A 15241-nucleotide genomic window follows, 5' to 3' on the forward strand; every position below is an offset into this window, starting at 1 on the left:
AGGGGAAGCGCTAGGTTCAGCTTTTACAGAAGTAGTTTCAATTGCTTGGTGTGAACACAATTTGTATTTTTTTTTTCTTGGAAGCTGGCGTGGAAGAAAACTTCATTAGGCTACTCATAATAAAAAAGAACCGGGGGGGGGGGGGGGGGAGGGAGGGTAGAGATATCGAGTAGTAACTATAATTCACAGCAACGCGTGCCCACATTCTACGTACTCAATGCGACGGTTTGAGCCTTTCAGATCGCAATGTGAGCTCTGAAGACTACATGCATATACTTATGCTTGAGCTCACGTCAGTGGTTCGACTGCGTAAAGTTTCATTCTGTAGGCCCGCCATTTTTTCCCTTGGTTGCAAATGGCCTTACATTTGCGAAAACGTCATAGTCGTGATATTTGACACTGCAAGAGAAACGGCAGATATTTACGCCAACAGCGCACAACAACACTATTACGACCTTATAGATATTATAATACTGCAAAATTAGGCATCCCTTGATATTACCAACCCTCCCCTAACCACCACCATAACTGTATTTGATAAAAGTATAAATAAATATAAATTGACAATCCAAGGAATCTAAACATGCTTCGGTTCTAAGCACCCTCCCTAAGTTCAAGTTTAGAAAAGCTTGGAAGAAAAAAATAAGTAAGAAGAAGAAGAGAACAAAGAAATGGAGCGCTTAAATTTAGGTTATTTCCGTAAAAGCTGGAATTCTACGTTCAGTGAGGACATCTGCAGCGACAGAGGTACTCTGCATCGCATATCGTAGAGTGTTGGAAGCAATGAGCGCTGCCTACCACGTGGGATACGACGTCGCGAGAGGCGCGCAGTGACTAAGTTTTTTATCGTGCTTTTAATACGCAGCAGAAACGATCACCAGAGCTCGCAAAGACGTGAATAGACGAGGTGCTTTACAGTTCTCACATATGTCACCGGCAGGCAAAAAAGACCTTACATCAGTCTGACATAGCCCATGTGTCTATCGCAGGGAATTGGAGCTCACCTCGTATATGGCGAAACCAACGGGGTGCAACGTGGGCTTCTTTCCGGCGTCTCGTAGGACGTCTGTGACGTACTGCTGCGTCACGGACACCACCATGTGGCATTTACTTGAGTTTGTCTTTGGGATTTGCACGTGGAACTGTGGGTTGCATCCCGTGGTTTCTGTCGGAATAAGTGAAATGAAAAGCGAGAGAAGCGGTATGAGAATAGACCATGTAAGGCACAGAAATTAGGCCGGAACGAAACGTTCTCATTGTTAGATAAGCACGACAGCAAGATATTTATTTTGCATATTTAACTAATAATTGGGACATGTAGCGTCAGGTGTGCGTTCATTTTGACAGCGCTAATGAAGTGCTGAAGCAAATCGCACCTTGCAGATGACTGCGCCCCCAAGCCGCTGCTTTTCTTGTATAGTGATTGTGGTAGCTCCTGGAGTTCCGTCTATAGGCTAACAGCATTGCTGCCCTTTCACACGAGGCATGTTCAAGGGGACATTTTGACTTTTTGACGTTGACAATATATTTAGAAATATCCGAGTTCAGTGCAAGTGGGCTGAATACAGGCCCCAGCGCAGCTGACTCAAGTGCGGGAGCTGTGGGCGGTATCATTTGTTGGCGCCGTCTAGCGGAGGACTTGGTCGAGACTGTAACCTTCTCTGCAAGCGGTGACTTATTGGAAGGCCACCGCTATAGTCGCGCTGCCCTCTGTGCAGCGAAGACAGCCGCTGTACCGTACGACAATTCACGTGGTTCGATAAGGCAAGTCAGTTTTGCGTTTCGGTGTCTGTTGAGGACTCGCCTCGCGTACGGTTGGTAAAATGGACCAGCGAAAACCAATTGCATACCAAAACAGCACAAGTCCCACTTAGGAATGCATGCATGCTCAAAAGCGATAGTCTCGAACTCTGTGGCTTGCGGTAAAGACAGAACATACGCAGGCCTTTGCAATAATTCGACTAACTATAGTTTTAAAGAATGCTGTGTAATCAAGCGATCGATTATACTAAAAGTGTTGTATCAATCAATATGTGGCATAGAGTGCATTTGTATCTGTGACAGAAGCCGTCACATTGACTTAATCTGCGAAGCTTTCAGTGCTACAAGGAAACGTTTTGCACTCGGCGCTTCTTTATGTCTGGAACCCATACAGAGCGCTTTCTTTTTGTTTCTCGGCCACTCAGTGGGACGATTGATGTCCGGCACCATTGATATTGTCGAAGTCTCTGTAAGCTTGAAGGCGCAAGGATTGTAGCATTCTGGACAATTCTGGACAGTGGACAATGCATGGAAACCATGCATTGTCCACTGTACAGCGTGCATTCCGGTGTTTTTATTCGTCTTTCTGGGGTTTTACGTGCCAAAGCCAGTTCTGATTATGAGGCATGCCGTAGTGGAGAGCTCCGGATTAATTTTGACCACCTGAGGTTCTTTAACGTGCACCACAACGCAAACACACGGGCGTTTGTTGTCAAGCGAGAAAAAGACCAACGATTTAAGTTGCTACGATCCAAAACGCATGGACTCGCATGAGGTTTGAGCTTTAAAGAAACGCTACCACGTACCTGGGTGGTTTGGTCCCCCACCGGCGTTGTACCCGGCCCTCCAGCGACGCCTGGCCAGCACGGCGCGCCAGGGCTTCTTACTGTGAAGCGCCGCCTCTTGCATCCAGTCGTCCGGCCCGATGTGCACAAGGTCCAGATGTGTGAAGTTCAGCGTGAAGTCCTCGAAGGACATCCTGCGAAGGGGATAGAGAGCCATGGTATACTTTTTTTGTTGCACAGTAGCTCGCCCACGGCGTCGCACTTCGAGCTCGCGATTTCTTGGCCGATACATGAGGGCGTGGCGATGCCCCTAGCGACCACATCCTGCACAAGTATATGCGGCCGACCGCTAAGTGCAGTTGTCGCAAAACGCGTCACGCACTTAAACGACTATTATGCTTTACACATACTTTACAGGTACACATATAAGGAAGGGACAGTTTGGTTGGCTTTCATGTGCATGTGTTGTCATAAGCTCCGAAGCGAAGCAAGCGCTGTGCTATTGTTATGGTATTGTTATGCTAATGTTAACTCTGTGCATAATCATTTAGGAATGTTTGTTCGAAGCGCATTAAGGCACTCTTTTCTTGATACGGCTTCCGACCAGTTTGTTTTTATAAATGTAATAAACGAAAATTATAGAAAACTAGCGAACTACAGAAAACTAATTGCCTCAGGAACTACGGTAAATAATTAGGCATCCGAGGAACTTAAGAAAAGAAGAAAATCTGTTATGTATATAGAGTATATAGAATAACCATGGCTTATTGTACCTAATTCCAGAGTGGCTGCTGCCTTGAAACACGGTATTAAGTGTCCACGATGTGCGCGGTATTTCAGTCTTGAGGCCTTTGAAAGACGGTTTCTATATGATCGTTGTAAGTTATAGGAGCGTCTATCGGAGGGCATTCTGGCGGGAAGCGCGCGGAACACGCATGCGTGATTGAACTCTGCCACCTACAGCTTGCCAAGGCGACTGACCAGAACTCTCCATCGGAGGGCGGTTGCCGCAGTCCGAGCAGCTGCCGGTCCCTCTCAGAGAGACTGTCCCACTCCCAGGAGCGGTCGCTCCAGGGCCCGTTCCACTCGCCGCGGCCCCACGGGTTGCGCAGCCGGATGAGCGTCACCTCTCCCTGTTTGACGCGCACCTGCAAACAACGCGGCGCAACTCGCATTTCGGACAGAGAATTTGCACGTACATGTAACATACCCCAGCGCGGTGGCGAAACGCCTTTTTCGACCGCAAATGGCAACGCCATGAAAACGAGCAAATGAAGCTCAGCGTATTCACGTAGCACCCGACGAGACGTTATTTCCGAAATTGGCTACGCACTATCCCTGCCTCGGTAAAAATGACACACTGTAAACCGATTTACACCCTGAAGGGTCATTAAGGGTGTAAATCCATAAATATCACCCGTACGCTTTCACTGGTGTAAGGGTACGAGTTATAGACAGAAAGCACTCTTAGGAGTGTACATCGGTTTATAATGCAGGTGGACTCTGCCTAGATATAATTAGCGCGCGTATTTTTCGAACTTTAGAACTGATTTCGCTTTTTTTTTCTTTATTGATTATTGTTTTGCTTGTAGAATTCTCAGTTTGTGCATGATGAACATGCCACAGAAGTGGAGTAGCCGGTACCGCCTGCAGGCGCCGACATCTGCTTACACGGCTAATAAAAAAAATCGCTATTTGTAAATAAAACAACAAATATGAAGCAGATTTCAGCTAAAGCGCTTCGTGTGTAGGTTCGTAGTGGCATTGCCGAATGTAAAAAAACAATTGCAGTAATAAAATCACGATGACGTTTTACTTTATTGCCTCCTTCTGTATCACTGACGCGGGGCGACACGTGCAGTCAAATGAGACCTTGTGTAAGTGTATAGGGCGACCGCAGTTTGGCCAATGAAATGCGTAACAAACTGCTGGTTACGGGGACGGCCAACAGTAATTAGCGAGAAGACCTTAACCGTCGCATTTAGCTTTTACCACAACGCCGCAAGAATAGTTATGGGATAAATCGCTTGACAGTAGATATGAAAATAGTGCTGCCGATGCCTATGCTGCGTATGTTTTCCTTTAGCTCGCTAGGTGTTCCTTTCGCGGCCATACAAAACACTGCGAGAACAGCATGCAAGGAAATTGGCAACGAAAGCACGACATCATTGGATGGCTTCTCGCAGAAACGGCGAAACACGAAGGGAACAAGACGGAACAGGAAGGAACGGTAAACCGGGACTTCGTGGCACCCCTTCACGTACACGTCACTGAAACTAGAATAGGGATAACTGCACTGGAAACCCCCGTTTAAGTACGATCGCAGCGTTTACCCTACCTTATGCGATATACCGCGAGCAGGCTTGAGCATAGCTCGCATTGACCCAAGTAAGATGGTGGACCTGGAGCCTGAAGCGAAAATTAGGCGAGAAAGCGCGAACCCGAGAGCCACCGTCCATGCCCCCCAGTGTCCCTTCCTTTCTTTTGGATTCTAACTGCGTGAAATCGGAAAGAGCCGACAGAAGAAGCATACAAGAAGTTCAAGTGCAGAGAGAGGGTACACCAACTGGTTTGTTGAAGATGAGCGTCGTAATATATACATACAATGGAAGATTAACTGCTTATCCACTGGTGGATAGATGTCTACAGGGCCGCAGTATCTTTCTTGAATGACGTATTGCCGCTGTGATAAAATTCTGTGAACTTCACCAACTGGTTATCTGTCCCCGCGTGCATGTGCAGTTGATCTTCGGGTGTGCTTATGTATGAAGATCGGCTTCAATAAGCTATTTGGTATAGTCGCCAGTTGAACTTCTTTTACCTGTCTTCTTCTCCTGTGTTGGCGTCTTCAATTTCGCGCAGCTAGTACACAAAAGTTAATATGGACTGATTAGCCCCTCAAGATGTCCTTCCTTTCTCTCTATCACTACACGTGACCTTCGCCTTAGACCGTGCCGCGCGCCAGCGTTGACGGACAGGTTGTATGGGGCGACTTGGATGTGTGCTGAAGCTAGCTTGCGGAATTACGCATGTTGTCTGAGACATGCTTGTACACAGTATCCAAGGAGACGCACTCAGGGAGCTCTGTACAAACATGCGTGTGATAACAGCCACCCGTGCGTTGGTTGGCTCTATAGACCAGCACGTTTATCGGAGAGCCTTAGCATCGCGCAGGAAGTTTTCTGCCCTGGTGTGAATGGTCGTCGACATGACTGCAGGTACCGGAGCGAGGTTAGTACATTCTGTGTTTTTCCGTCAGTAGTCCGCGGGCAGCATGGTTGTTGGAAGGTATAAATATTGCGCAGTTCAGGTTATCCATGGGTGCGCAATGTACGTGATTAAGTTTTCGGTGTCGCTGCATACAGTAAAATCGCCTTAAACCGACTAATGGTGTTTTCCACTGGTCGATCTGGAGCGGCCGCCGAAATCCTGGAGCGAGTGCTCGCATTTCACCAATCATAATCTTCCAGCGGAGAGCGAAAATGATCCGCGCTGGATCGTACCGGAAGTCTGTGCGCACACGTCACAAAAATTGACTTCCGCTCTGTGTGTTTCCATAGCCACCAAAATCACCGTCTCCCAGCTAGCGGAAGTGAAGTCGCCTTATTTCCGCCCGAATCCACGCCTCGGAAGCGGAGCAAGTGAGAGCGATCCGGCGCCGAACGAGTTGATCCGAAACGACCAGTGGAAAGCGCGAACTCGCTCCAAATCGACCAGTGAAATTTGGATTCGCCGCCGTGGAGCAAAAAATCCTGCCCCAGATCGACCAGTGAAAAACGCCATAAGAAACATTACTCTTTTACGAGCAGGTTTGAGCAAGACATGAATTCAATGCTCCTACGGCATTGAACGTGGCCGATCACCCAGCGGAAGCCGCTGCGCAGTGACCTCTCCGCAGGGGCAATAATTTCAGTTGAAATTCGCCCTTGCAGACCACACACCGGGGGCAGATTAGAGATCGCAAAACACGGCACTCGCTCGCTCTCCTTTTCCTCGCATTGGTGCAGTTCACCATAATTCTTAGGGATATGCTCCGCTGCTCACACAACTAATTTCTCATCGTTCTTGCGAGGGTGGCTACAGCTCGTGTTCTTCTACTACGTTCTTGTGAGGGTGGTTACGAGGGTGGCTACAGCTCGTGTTCTTCTACTACGTTCTTGTTAGGGTGGTTACGAGGGTGGCTACAGCTCGTGTTCTTCTACTACGTTCTTGTTAGGGTGGTTACGAGGGTGGCTACAGCTCGTGTTCTTCTACTACGTTCTTGTGAGGGTGGTTACGAGGGTGGCTACAGCTCGTGTTCTTCTACTACGTTCTTGTTAGGGTGGTTACGAGGGTGGCTACAGCTCGTGTTCTTCTACTACGTTCTTGTGAGGGTGGTTACGAGGGTGGCTACAGCTCGTGTTCTTCTACTACGTTCTTGTTAGGGTGGTTACGAGGGTGGCTACAGCTCGTGTTCTTCTACTACGTTCTTGTGAGGGTGGTTACGAGGGTGGCTACAGCTCGTGTTCTTCTACTACGTTCTTGTTAGGGTGGTTACGAGGGTGGCTACAGCTCGTGTTCTTCTACTACGTTCTTGTGATGGTGGTTACGAGGGTGGCTACAGCTCGTGTGACCCTTTCTCCGTTTGCCAGCTGCAACACACGGGCTTTTTTCGCGTCGACTATCCATGATCACAATTGTGGTTGACGGAGCTCAAATTAAGACCTTTCAACCCGAAAAGAGGCTATCAGGACAGCAGTGGCCTTTTCTTTGTAAACTCTTCAGTGCAGCTTCTTCTAGACCACGAGATTCAGGCGATTATTACTAAACACAAGAGTAAAAGAGCTGCGCACTGAGAAGTATCATCTCGAAATATATGCGACACTCACCTTTGCTATCCCCGTCACGCTGTAGGCATGCTGCGTGTACAAGCCATTATTTAGTCGTGCCGGGCCCTTGTGATGGTCCTAAGAGTAAAAAAAAAAAAAAAAAAGGGAAATTAGGAAGAGTTAGGTCACATCGCTTCAAGCACAAATGCTGGTCACAGGCTTGCCGACGATACTGCGGTGCTATCGGCCGTATATAGCGGCTTCTAGAATCCTTCGGGGCCGCACGATCAGGATTGCACAACACGACGAAGTGTGCGATCATTAACCCATCGCTATACTCGCCACGTGCGAGTAGCGTAAATAGTTCTTAAATGACAGCGACGACGGGGAGTAATGCGTACAGAACGTCGAAGACCTAATACATAGCTCGTGTAGCAAATTCAGGACAATGACGCCTTCAGTCCCGCTACGACTTTTCATGCACGGTACGACGCTAAGATTTTTCTTGCGTAGCAGTATGACTCCAGTAAACCTGAAGGGTCATGTGAGTGGTCCAGCAGAAAAAAGAAAAAAAAAACAAACAAAAAAACAGCATCGTCCTCCTCACCGGTATGATGCAGGCGGCCATGAGCGTGGAACGGGGCACCGCGCTGGACACCATGGAGAAGGCCATGGGCGGGTCCACGTGCGCCATGCGGAAGGTCTGCGCCACGCCACCCGTCAGGTCCTGCAACGCGCGGCCCGTGTGGCCAGCCTGCAGCTGGTCGTAGCCGCCATAGAACCTGCGTCGCGGCCATCCACATGGATTGTACACATGGGCACGGAACCACTTCTTTATTTACGGTAGTCGATATACACAGCCTACTGCATGGAGCGATTGCAGGGCTGGAATTGCGTCACGAAGCACCCTGGCCATTTGCAGATTGTAACGGTCATGACGTGCTGCATAAAGGCAGTCATAATTTGTTTCACTCTCATTAACAATATTATACACCATATCACCGAGAGGAGCATCTTGGAACTACGCCGCAACCAAAAATACATCAACAGCCAATTTTTTTTTTCTTTTACTTCTTATTTAGCATCATTGAGCTCCAACATAACGTTATAAAGAGTGATTTTATCTGCGGCCGAATTACTTCACTTCTTTGCTAATTTCTATTCTATAGTTTATTTTTAATGTACATAATAATTGTCAGGTTCGCTTTATATTGTGCTTAGTATAATTCACACGTAAGAGGTCCCGTTTGCAGTGTTTAATTTAGAAACTGTTCCTGTCCATATTCTTAAATGTTTATCGCCAAAATTGAATTGAATTAATGCAAACGAAGAAGTAAAGCTAAATTTTGAGCCTGTAGCCGATAACTCCGACTCCCATATGCACAGCATTACGTAATCCGACGGTAGTGATCAAGTAAAAGAAAAGAGTCAGGGCGCGAGGCAGGTGCTTACTTGGCGTACGCCTTCTCGAGCAGCGCCGCCCAGAACTCGCTGGGGTCGGCCGAGTGCATGTAGAAGAGGCGCCCTCGGTGCGTGGGTAGCCGGTCGTCGACGACCAGCTCGTGCCACTCGCCGAAGCGCCAGAAGCGGAAGCGGAACAGGCCACAGTATCCGGGCCCGAAGCCCTGGTCGGACGGCACCACGCGGTCCAGGAAACGGGGCGTGCTCGTCAGACACGAGATGGCCGATAGTAGCCAGCGGTCGCCTGCGACGGCAGCATAGGAAAACACCGTTATTCGTGGTCTGAAACCTGCCTCAGGGGCTGCGAACGCGGCTCTGCCGCCAGAAGGCCCAGCAGGACGGGGAGCTTGAGAATGTTCTCGCGGTCGGAGATCTGTTTGAATCATGCAGGGTACGTTTATGCAGTGATGCAAACTTCGAAGTAACTGCTTGCCCCAACGACAAATTTACAGAGTTCTTGTCTGAGTCAAAAATACTGGGACGGTGGTCTCATCAGATCGATGGCGCAAAAAGTGATTCGTGCACTATATAGTGCAGTTATTGAAGTGCACGCCGGCCTGAAAAGTGACCGTCTGTACTCCTCCTGTGCATCCACCCACGTGCGCGCATTGCTCACTCGCTCCCTCTTTTTCTCGTTTTGTTCCCTCTTTTTTTTTTTAACCCCTCAGTGTACGGTAACAAACCGGACGCTCGTCTGGATGACCTCCCGTACTTTCATCTCCTTGCTTCATCTCTATCCTCTCTCCAGAGCTCTTGTACTCCTCACTTACACCTCTTGTGGCCAGAATGAACGCGAAGAGGCAGTGCTCGCAGAAATATGGGACACGGCTTCCGGCGAAGAAGTTGTCAGCAATAGTAAATATGATTCTTGCGTCAACCAGACGACCACAAAAGGAATACACATAGACATGTCGGGCGCTGTCCTGTCTGTGAGTGGATTCCATTAGTGGTCGTCTGGCTGGTGCAAAAATCTTCTTATTTACTGCCATGCACCAACAGTTCCAGCAACACGCTATTCTTGAGTTGTCAACATTCCCTTTGTTTTTAAAAGTGCACCACTTGTGAGACGCTGGCTCCAACCCCCCCCCCCCCCTTTCTCTCTCCCTCTCTTTCGGTTACGGAGGCCGGGTATATTCAGGCTGACCTCTCAGCTTTTCTATCATAATAAATGTATGTCTCTCTCCAGCTCATTCATGAGCAATTGGACAAATTTGTGATACGAATTACTCAATATGCTAGAGACCCATGCGACCGGAACTTGGGGTACCAGTACAAAAACATGGTGTCAGATGACTTCTCGGTACGGCGCCGTTGATGTTGTACCAAGCAAAAAGCAGCTGGACTAGATGACGTCTAGGTTAAGGCTGCTGCTGAGATCTATTGGTGTGCCATTAGTACAGAGCTATGCAGCGCGTTACGGACAAGGACGACACGAAGAAACAAGTGATACACGCATGGCGCTAACTATATCACCGTGTGTATTAATCATTTGTATCTTTTTGTCGTCCCGGTAAGCGCCGTATGTGCATCATTTGTTGCTTTTCGTCCTCGTCCGTAACGCGCTGCGTAATCAAGACGTCTAGTTTGCTGATTTGGTCATGTGAGAAAGCATCGAGAAGCCTCCTCATAAATTATCAGCATGCAAAATAAAATTTTTCATTAGTTAAACCCTCGCGAAACCTTACTGCAGGCTATTCGAATATACAGCCATAAATGCCAGCGTATGGCTACTCCGCTGGTTGCTTTCATCTGCGTATATGCCCATGTTACCCTTCAACACAATCATTATATACCGTACCACCGTATACTACTCAATCACAAGCATACGTTTTCTTTTTAGACCCATGAGACATGGAAGGAATGGACTTAGGTGCAAGACAGTCGATGTATTAACATTCACTTTGAGCAAAAACAAGCAGACCTCAGTTATGGTGCGGTAATCGTTCATAAATTGAGGCCTGGTTCAATTAAAAGAAACGCAAATGAAAAGCTTTGTTCGCGTCGACGCACATAGCGAAGCCGAGGCGTGGCGTGAATCGTCGCGTCAACGCAGCTGCCATGATAAAATCGCGAGCCGCTCGCTCGACATCCCCGGCAATTCTTTCGTTTTCGTAGTGACAGACCATTCCTGTTATTCTGATCATTGCATTTTTATTTTTGTTCATTCCTTGTTTTTTCTTTTTTTTTTGTGTGTGTGTGTGCTTGTGTAATGCTGGAAGCTCAACGACGGTCGCTCACATGCCCTTTGCTTCTGAAAGGAAGGAACGAAGCGAGCGTGCTTCGCCAGTTATTCGCCGTCTCCACCCGGAACCTGATCCACCTGCCTGGATCTGCGTCGGCGGAGGCGAACGACGCTGTGATTCTCGCGCGGGGGTCAAGATAGACACCCCCAACCGCCTCCCCCCTTTTCCGGCGGATGAATGTAAACAGAACAGAGGAGAGGGAGGCCATTGAGAGAAGCCACACGGCGCCGCAAGTCGCCCACTAGCACACGCCTACTATCTATCTCTCCTCCTATCCACAACCCGAGCCTTTGTTCGCGTACTCCTGCCGGCCGGTCATCGCATTGCTCTCTTAAGTTGCATATCACGGAAGTTTTTCGTTTTGTACTCCTGTCCTTCTGTGAGTGACCTTAGCGGACCCCAATTTCGCTCTTTCCGCTACCGGGCACCTCGACTATCGCTGCTCAGCGCAGCCCACTAGCTCGTTCAGTGGAATTGATGAACTGAACTTTTTCGACGAGCCTGAGGGGCTCTTAAAGAGATTACGCGTCGACGCGCCGCTGTTCAACGAATACGCTATAGCGTTGCTTTCACCAGGCGTGTCCGCACGGAACAGCGTCTCTGATCTTGTTGAGTGCAAGGAGGAGCCACCAAGGACAACTTACTCCTCCCATTGGGTGACCCTGTAGTAGTCGCTCACTATTACGAGGGTCAGCTTGCGGTCGCCGTGAACATGGTAAAAAGCTGCTGCAAACTGCCTACACGACCCATGTGTGTGGTTTGAGGCGAAGTATGTGCACCATTTTCAAAAAGGCTGACACGGCATGATAGAACGCTCGTTCAGCTCGAACGGCCAACGTTTACACGGGTCTTACATATATAGGCAAAACTCTAACCGACAAGCCGACTCGACACACCTTTGTCTAGTTCACATATTTGCATGAGGAAAGTAAATCGACTGCAGTTGCCACTGCATCGGCGAGAAGAGTCGTAGGGGACCTTCAATTTAAAGCAGTTCCAGACCGATCCTGGTGATAGTGCAGAAAGAGTCCAAGCTCAATGGCACATACCCCTGTGGGCTTGGGGACTTGAACGCGCCCTTGAACTACCCTTGTGGCACGTGGGACCCAAAGAGACAAAATCACCAGCCCTTCCCCTGTCAATAAAATGGGGTAAGCGAAGCTTGTCGTCCGATTCTAACGTGAGGGCTTCCGAAGCCCAGGCGAAACGTCAGCGAAGAGCCGCGGACCCCGAGTTGCGGGAGCGCGACGTTGAGGCCAAATGTGAGCAAACAGCCGCCGACCCTGAGTTTAGGGCAAACGAAGCGGAACGCCTGCAACAGTGTCATCTTACCACAAGCTTCGCTTACCCCCATTTTCTCGACAGGAGAAGGGCTCTGAATGTTTTTCCTTTCCTTTTTTTTAATATTAAGGACCGCATGACGAGGAAGAGTAACACGAAGAGGCATAAAAGTGCAAGAAATTTGCTGTACGCATAACGTAGGGTTTAGCGTTACAAATTTTTATTGCGATAGCAATTATATGGACACTCCATGCGCATTTTTGCCGTCGCCGTCGTCGTCGCCGTCGTCGCCGTGAGGTTCCGTATACAGTCCAACGGCGATAAAATCGTCGCAGCGCGCCGTGCGCTGTGTGTGCGAGTGGAAGCGTGTGAGGGTGAGCTGGCAACCGCAGCGTGATCTCGCGCACGCGAGGGAGGAAGACGGCCGGAAGCGCACGGTCTTCGTTCACGCACGAGGCACGGGAAGGAGGTGAAGGAGACAGCAGGGAAGTGCGTTCAGCTCCCACATCTTGAAAGCGATCTGCGATGCGGCCGAAGTGTTGCCCCGCGGAGCCCTCATCTTCAAACGATCAGCGATGGGGATAAAGTGCATTCGCCGAGTGCCAGTAGCTTCGTATGCGCTGCGCTTTCGACGTTTAGTTCGCGTTGAAGGGAGAGCCAGCGCGAAGGTCAATTTGCTCGCTGCCACTGGTGCGCTTTCTCACTCCAGCGTTTTCACGAATTTCCGCGGTCATCGAACGAGATGTGTTCACATTTACCTGTGCGCGCGTGACACCGTGCTTGTTTATTAAGTTAGTAAGCGAACATTTACAACTGTATACGGCCGATAAAACTACTATCCTTACTTTGTACAGCTGTCTACTAATTTGCTATCGCAATCGATGCTTCGCCTTTCGGGCGAAACTGCGACTTTTTTTCTGAAAAGAATGGATTATTTTATTATAGCTAATCATGCAAACACACAAGGTGTTTAGATGAACTTAACAGAGCAGGATAACGCTGGCAATCTGCCTGTCGGGTTCCCGTAAGCACTGGTGGGATGGACTCAGTCAGCCAGCCAGCACTGAGTGTAGTACATATGTCGGCTCAGCCAACTCTCTTGGCAAGGTGATTTTCAATGCAGACTAGTCAAGCCGGAGATTAACAGTTACGTAACGTGAGCAACCAGCCAACCCCAAACTCTGCTCGAACCGCTCTATTCACAGTCGATTCGATGTGCCTCAGCGCTACTTATGACCCGATTCCACTGGTGTCGTATCCACGTAAGCGGACTTAAGCATAGAGACGCCTGTTTTTCGTAAACGATTAAAAAAAAGATGTCAAAAGCCTAAAACTAAGACGAACACGGTAGCTAGACCATGATAACTTACCCAGTTCTCCTTGCTCGACGTCAAACCGCGACGAGCCTTCCGAGATAAACTTTGGTCTGGCACATATTTCCTGCGGAAAAAAATATATGACAGTAAAGCAGCGTGGCTGAGACTTCACAGGCACGTGAAATGAACAGTTTCTGTAGTAGATGAAGCGAAGCGAAAAAAATACCGCGATGTAAGTGTTCGCGTTTGCAATTTCGTCTTAAGTTAGAAACAGTAACACCATAATTAGCACATAATAATGTTGTTGTTGTTGTTGTTGTTGTTGTTGTTGTTGTTGTTGTTGTTGTTGTTGTTGTTGTTGTTGTTGTTGTTGTTGTTGTTGTTGTTGTTGTTGTTGTTGTTGTTGTTGTTGTTGTTGTTGTTGTTGTTGTTGTTGTTGTTGTTGTTGTTGTTGTTGTTGTTGTTGTTTGAGCATTTTGGCACGTACCCTATAGGAGAGGGGCAGGGTTCGCCGTGAAAACCAACACGAAATGGCTTCACCTTCCCGCCAACTTGATAGCAAATAATAAATATATGAATAAAAACAACAGAAAAGAACTGAAAAGAGAACTGTGGAATCCTAAATAAGGCTTTTGCTTCCTCCTTCTTGCTTTATTTCTTTTTTACCGTTTCTTCCTTGGGGGCGCAAGAAGAGGGGGACTGGCCTGTGCGGGGTTTTATTTTGTGTCGCTACCTTTTATTAACTACATATAAATTTAAGAACAAAATACATCACCTTGATGCTGGTGCATGAATGCCTCGTGCACCGTAGTGCACAGAGCAAATGCTGCCTCGTACGCCATCATTCGCTTTTTGCGCTTGAAATTCGTTGATGTCCTGGTGAGACGGCTAATAAAACAGTGTTGGATGGTTTACTAGTGGCTTTAGCTTTGGAATGTCCTACAGAGAAATTCGAAGAAACTTTTATCTTAATCCATAGAGTTTCTCACTACACCTAGAGGGTAAACTGGCGCCACCGTCTATGCGAGTTTCTTAAAGGGCTGCCGTGCCCTCATGGGAATGACGGGATATGTGTCTGCGAGGCTTGTGTTGGCTGGTGTTGTACGAGGCTTCGTCTAAAACGTGGATATGGCTACACAAATAACGCGTTCTTAAAACAAAATCTACATAAAGGATTCATTCACCCATATTACATCTCTCAATAAAGTTTACTCACCTACAATGCAGCATCAAGCGAAGAAAAGTAAGAACAGACGACAAGCTGTTCCAAAGCGAGCGAGAATCTTGTCGTCTGCCCTCCAACTTTAGCGGCCAGCCGATACTTTTTACGTTTCATATAATTGTGGTTGTAAGTCCTCAAACTTAAACAAAACATGTTTTTTGTAGTAATAATAACGCTAAATCAGTTTTTTACGTCCCGTTTTAGAAGGAAATGAATAATTGTGACAGACGGAACGGTGCTAGCCAGGCGCGTCTTCAAGGCGTTCTGGCTCTCCAAGAACGATGCCAATCCGAATCCACAGTATACCGGCATTCCCTTGCATACCACAGCGCAGCAGCGCCACATTTCCATCTAGGTTTTATAG

The 15241-nt window shown here is 48.1% G+C and overlaps 1 protein-coding gene across 1 annotated transcript in view; it reads right to left on the reverse strand.

Annotated features, from left to right (window-relative positions):
- LOC119436662 (calpain-9) overlaps window positions 1–15241 on the reverse strand; it is a 101923-nt gene that overhangs the window by 17538 nt on the left and 69144 nt on the right. Inside the window, exons 3-9 of the mRNA XM_037703620.2 lie at window positions 13710–13779; window positions 8807–9059; window positions 7962–8136; window positions 7415–7492; window positions 3528–3694; window positions 2568–2740; window positions 1005–1165 (exon numbers count right to left, since the gene is read on the reverse strand). Of these exons, the coding sequence (XP_037559548.1) occupies window positions 1005–1165; window positions 2568–2740; window positions 3528–3694; window positions 7415–7492; window positions 7962–8136; window positions 8807–9059; window positions 13710–13779 (1077 nt within the window). The remainder of the gene's footprint in view (window positions 1–1004; window positions 1166–2567; window positions 2741–3527; window positions 3695–7414; window positions 7493–7961; window positions 8137–8806; window positions 9060–13709; window positions 13780–15241) is intronic.

The sequence above is a fragment of the Dermacentor silvarum genome, chromosome 1 (genome assembly GCF_013339745.2).
Source record: "Dermacentor silvarum isolate Dsil-2018 chromosome 1, BIME_Dsil_1.4, whole genome shotgun sequence".
Lineage (NCBI taxonomy): Eukaryota > Metazoa > Arthropoda > Arachnida > Ixodida > Ixodidae > Dermacentor > Dermacentor silvarum.